Source organism: Neopelma chrysocephalum, unplaced genomic scaffold (assembly GCF_003984885.1).
Source record: "Neopelma chrysocephalum unplaced genomic scaffold, ASM398488v2 Primary Assembly neopelma1_80b, whole genome shotgun sequence".
Classification (NCBI taxonomy): Eukaryota; Metazoa; Chordata; class Aves; order Passeriformes; family Pipridae; genus Neopelma; species Neopelma chrysocephalum.
In genome coordinates this window covers 8,461,395-8,467,188 of record NW_020897742.1, presented here as the reverse complement: position 1 = coordinate 8,467,188, position 5,794 = coordinate 8,461,395, and the positions used below count along the sequence as shown (strand labels likewise).

The window sequence follows — 5,794 nt, the reverse complement described above, 5'->3', positions numbered from 1 at the left end:
ATGTCAGGTTCTGTCATCCTGGTGGATGGAATCCCAGTCTTATCCATATCGATTATATGGCTTCCACTGTAATTGAATGACAGTTTTCCAAAATAGTTAAATGTTAATAAGAGTTAATGGCTTTTGGAAAATGATTATTCAAAAAAATAACAGTATTTTTGTGAAAATTCATTGCTTTGATTAATTTCATGAGAAATAAAGATTCAATTTTCATTTAATCAGCTTGAATTTTATGTGATTATATGACATAATGAAATCTCCCATAAAGCTGAAACACCAACAACAGATTAAAACATTTTGACTCATTTCATTTTGCAAAACTACACCATTATTTCTTTCAGGATTCAAAATACACGTAAAAACCTCAGACTCTCTCATGGGGTATCTGAATACTGGTATTTACAGAAAAAACACTAAGAAATAGAGTTAACTGAGATATTGGTATTCTGGTATCATTCCAGTAAAGGGTCCCAGCAGTAGCAAATCTGCCTTCCCTGGCAGTTAAGTACCTACGTACTCCTGAGACTCCTGTCCGCATCGTCATTACAAGAAACATACTTTCACTCTTTCCAAAATCCTTGCGACACACACGGCTCTACAGTGTTCCCAATTTGAGTGAGTCCTCACCCGGATGGAGCGGGAAGTGCTAAACTCACAGCCGTCTTGGAAGGAATGCCCTGTCCTGCCAACAGCCCTCCTCGGAGAGACCACAGCTGACCACAGCTGCGACAAGAACTCAGGCACTCCCTCACCAAGGTACTGCACACTCTCCTCATGTGGTTTCTCTAAATTTTAACATTTTATGACGGGTCGAGAACCCTGCCAGTCAAATTTTCCATTTTATCTCCTGTCTCTCAAAGGATAAGAATTACTATGGAGCTAGATTGTACCACGAGGTGCAATCACAAGGAGAGAGAGAGGCATCACTGCTGGGGGCACTCACGGGCAAGCAGAGCAGTATTTTTCAAAATCTCTCTTTACGATGAAGTAGCTGAGCCTTCTTCAGCTGCACCCTTTTCCTTTCCTCTACCTGTACACCCAGCTGAGGTCAGGCAGGGGAAGTGACATGACAATATGTATCTGCCTCAAATGTATCCTTCAAACTCCACCAGACTCCTGACAAGTGCAGCTGAGACCTGGTAGCCCTAAGTATCCATAAGCTAAAAAAGGTATGTGACTGGGTTTTTTTGTTTGTTTTGTTCCTGTAACAGCACTAGTCACCCTGCAGCCCTATGATATCATAGTCACATCATCCAGACTCTGGTTCATATCTCTGTGGTCTGAGAGAAATGAACCACTGTGATAATTAGAGGATGATTTACCAGGGGACCTGCTGCACCTTTAGCACAAGTTCATAGGATGTGCTATGTCAGAGGAGAGGCTGTGCCAGGGCTCATTCCTCTTGCTGCCATCATGTCTGTATCCATCCAGCCATCACAAAATTTATTAAACTTTTCTTTTTCTAATAAGTGCAAGTGGTAGCTGGAAAGACACAAAGAGACCCACAAAACAGTATGGGTATCCATTTTCAGCATACATTTTGCAATCAAAATGACCAAAGGTACATCACCAGCTTTGGATTCCATAAATTCTGTGATAAAAACAAACATGGGATTATCCAGAATAGGTGGATCCGCTACGGGCGTCTTGAATACGTCTCGATGTTTCCGGGAAAACAAACATATAAACAGAAAATCAGCACTGTTTGATGCTTTCTGTGCAAGTTTTCACCCCCTACTTCGGAGAAGCTGCCTTTATACTCTGCCCACAGCACGCGGTAAGTGCCTCCAGGTGGGTGCGACGATGCTCCCGTACCTTCTGCGAGCAGCACCCGCGTTCACCGGGGGACCAGGGGACCTCCCCCTGCCCCGGACACCGCTGACGCACCGTTCGCATCTGCGGCAACCGGGAGTGCGCCCGGCTCTGCTCTGCGGCCCCACAGCCCCTCTCGCTACCGACGAGCCACCGAGAGAAGCCCCGGGAGGGCAGGGAGCCGCAGCGCCTGGAGCGCTCCTCCGGGGACCCAGGGGCCCGGCCGCGCTGCGGAGGAGAAGCAGGCCATGTGCGGGCCGCGGAGGACACCGTGCCCCGGCCAGGGCCGCCCGGGCACCCGCGGCGGGGCCGGTCCCGGTGCTCCCCCCGCGGGGCCGTCGCGCCGCCGCCGCGGAGTTCCAGCGCCCCCTGCCGCCCGCCGGCTGCTCCGCGCGGGGCTCCGCCGCCTCCAGAGGCAGCGGGACGCGGGGGGAGCTGCTGCCGCCACTCACCGCCCCGCGTCCGGCGGTGGGACACAGCGGGCGAAGCCCCCGCGGCGGCGCCGCCGCCGACCCACGGGCGTATGGAAGGGAAGGTAAGGGAAGAGGATCGGACGGGCCGCAGAGATCCCAGGAGCGCCGGCAACACTGCCCCGCGGCCGCGCCCCCGCGCGGGGGTGTGTCCGCGCGCCACGGGGTGGGCGTGGTGCTGGGCGGTGCCGGGCGTCGCCATTGGCCGGCGGCGGGAGTGATGTCACCCATATGAGGCGCTGATAACGCGCGGGGCGCGGAGCCCGGAGTTCGGCGGGGCGGGCAGCGCGCGCGCGGCAGGGCGGGCGGCGGCGCGAGGCCGGGGCACGGGCACAGCGCGCGCCCAGCGCACCAGCCCAGCCGCGCCCGACCCGGCCCGGCCGCACCGCCCGGCACGGGCACTGCCACAGCCCCGGCACTGCCACAGCCCCGCCGGCACCCGCAGGATCCGCCTCGCAGCAGGGGCAAGGTGCGGCGGTGGGAGGCGGCGGCGGAGCGGCTTTGTTGGCTCGGAGGGGAGCGGCGCCTCGGCGAGAGCCCACCATGGTGCAGCAGGCAGAGAGTACGGAGGCGGAGAGCAACCTGCCCCGGGAGGCGATGGACACTGAAGAGGGCGAGTTCATGGCTTGCAGCCCCGTCGCTTTGGACGAGAGCGACCCAGACTGGTGCAAAACGGCGTCGGGACACATAAAGAGACCGATGAACGCGTTCATGGTGTGGTCCAAGATCGAGCGGAGAAAAATCATGGAGCAGTCCCCGGACATGCACAACGCCGAGATCTCCAAGCGGCTGGGCAAGCGGTGGAAAATGCTGAAGGACAGCGAGAAGATCCCTTTCATCCGGGAGGCGGAGAGGCTGCGGCTCAAGCACATGGCCGATTACCCCGACTACAAGTACCGGCCCAGGAAAAAGCCCAAAATGGACCCGTCGGCCAAGCCCAACGCCAGCCAAAGTCCCGAGAAAAACGCGCCCGCGAGCAGCGGCGGCAGCAAGAGCGCCAAGAGCTCCAGCAAGAAGTGCAGCAAGCTGAAAGCCTCCTCTGGCTCCTCGCCCCCAAAGCCGGGAGCCAAAACCGCCCACCACGGGGACTACACGGGAGACGAGTACGTCTTCGGCACCCTGAAAGTGAGCAGCAAGACGGTCAAGTGCGTCTTCATGGATGAGGATGAGGATGAGGACGAGGACGAGGACGAGCTGCAGCTGCGGATCAAGCAGGAGGCGGAGGAGGAGGACGAGGACGAGGAGCCGGGGCCGCAGCAGCTGCGGCGGTACAACGTGGCCAAAGTGCCGGCCAGCCCTACCTTGAGCTCCTCGGCGGAGTCCACCGAGGGGGCCAGCCTGTATGAGGAGGTGCGGGGCGGCGCCGCGGCGGCGGGCGGCGGCAGCAGACTCTACTACAGCTTCAAGAACATCACCAAGCAGGGCCCGCCGCCGCCGCAGCAGCCGCCCGGCCTCTCCCCGGCCTCCTCCCGGTCCATCTCCACCTCGTCGGCCGGCAGCGAGGAGGCGGACGACCTGCTCTTCGACCTCAGCCTCAACTTCTCCCAGCACGGCCACGCCGCCGCCGAGCTGGGGGCGGGCGCCGCCGCCGGCAACCTCTCCCTCTCGCTGGTGGACAAGGACCTGGACTCCTTCAGCGAGGGCAGCCTCGGCTCTCACTTCGAGTTCCCCGACTACTGCACCCCGGAGCTGAGCGAGATGATCGCGGGCGACTGGCTGGAGGCGAACTTCTCCGACCTGGTGTTCACGTACTGAGCCGGGGAGGCGGTGAGAGCGGCGGAGCTGGAGCGGCGCAACGCCGGCGATGATGATGATAATGATTGAAAAAAAGGCTTGTTTTCTTAAAAAAAAAAAAAAATCTCGAAGTTAGTTCCGAGCCCGGGAGTTGTGATTTTATTTTTTTTATTTTTTTGTGTGTTTTTTTTTTTTTATTTTTATTGCGTTTGGTGATCACAACAACAACAGCAAAGGCAAATGGGACTGGGGGAAAAAAGATACAGAAGGCGCTGTTTGAAGCTTGTCGGTCTCTGATTGAAGTCTGGAAGATGGTCTGCAAAGAAGTCTTTTGGCAGCACAACTGTTACTCAAGGGGGTTTGTGGATTTTTTATTTTTTTTTCCCGTGAGAGATCTTAAAGAACTGGGGGTTTTTTGTTTTGTTTTTTTGTTTTTTTTTTTCTGAAAGGGACCATTGCAACTTTTTTTGGAGGGAGAAAACTGATGTCTTCTATGCATCCGATTCTTAACAAAGCTGCAGGGAGCTTGAAAAAATGCAGACTGTACAAACGCTTACAAATAACTGAACTGACTTAAGATCAGAGTTTACTTTTCAGATCAAATTGTTTATGGTTTTACAAATGTGATTTCTACTTGCCAACTTTTTTTTTTGTAACTTGTTCCCTTATACCTCCTTGATTGAATACCAGACAGCCTAGACCTCAGTACAAAAAGGTATTGAAACATTTTTGATACATAACAGACCTCAGTCTTTTTTAAAAATTAATATATTTTCAGGCGTATTTTTGTACAGTGAAAAGGGAACATTCTTGCTGTGTTTTTTCAGTAAGACTTTTCAGGCACTTCTTCCCTTTTATTTTCTTTGTTTTTCTCTGTTTTTAGCATGCAAGTTTGTTGGTACGTTACGTCCTGATTTTAAAAGGATTAAAATTTTAAAAAAGTAATCCTTGCATCTAAAGGCCTTGTGGTTTAAAAAAAAAACAACAAAAAAACAAACACTCTTTTTGTACAGCTATAGTTCAGATTTGTTCAATATTTGTAGGTAAAGATTTATTGAAAATGGTGATATAGACCTCAGAGCTGTTATCTTAGTTTAAAAGATTGTATATGTACTGTACTATAGTAGGACTTTATGTATCTCATACGCTGTGATATGTGGATGGGGCCCCAGATGGAAGGTATGAAACTGGATTCTCGATTTTAGCAAAAAAAAAAAAGAAAAAAGAAAAAAGGCACATAGTTAAAAAAGTTTCTCATGTTGTGCAATATAATCTAAAGTACAGACCATCTGCATATTTTGTAGCAAATGATGGCAAAAGCAGACTTGTGCACTGTCAACATCATAGCCTGTTTTTTTTTTTTTTTTTTTTTAAATGCTGAAAGTCTGTATCTTGACAATTTTAATAAATCAGCTGGAACTGATAGAAACTCGTATCGCAATTAGTGTCTGTAGCAGTAACGCTGGAGATGCCGTATTGTCACCCCTTGCTCGCGAAGGAGCGGTAGCTGTAGGCTGTTGTGCATGATCAGAGCTAGAGGGGAAGGAGAGTCAGGACTACTTTTTTTCCTTTTCTCTCGTCGCCTGTTTCCCACCGGCTTTGCTCCGCGGGGCCGCGGTTCGCTTACTCGGGCCTCTCTGGGCGGCGGCAGGTCGGTTCGCCCCGGGTGTTTTCGGCTCTGCCGCCTTCTCCCACCTCCAGCCGGCGGGGGACGAGCCCAGCTCCCGGGGCGGCCCCCGCAGCCGCTTTCCAGGGCGGGGGGCTCCGGGCGGGGGGCG

General features: G+C 52.9%; 1 protein-coding gene across 1 annotated transcript; it reads left to right on the top strand.

Annotated features, from left to right (window-relative positions):
* Window positions 1–2,594: 2,594 nt before the first annotated feature.
* On the top strand, window positions 2,595–5,282 carry SOX11 (SRY-box 11). The gene has a single exon (XM_027690298.1). The coding sequence runs from the start codon at window positions 2,826–2,828 to the stop codon at window positions 4,035–4,037; it is 1,212 nt and encodes a 403-aa protein (XP_027546099.1). The 5' UTR covers window positions 2,595–2,825; the 3' UTR covers window positions 4,038–5,282.
* The last annotated feature ends 512 nt before the right edge of the window (window positions 5,283–5,794 follow it).

What these genes read in the sequence shown, in the direction of transcription:
- SOX11 (XM_027690298.1), top strand. Translation starts at nt 2,826, where the DNA reads ATGGTGCAGCAGGCAGAGAGTACGGAGGCGGAGAGCAACCTGCCCCGG.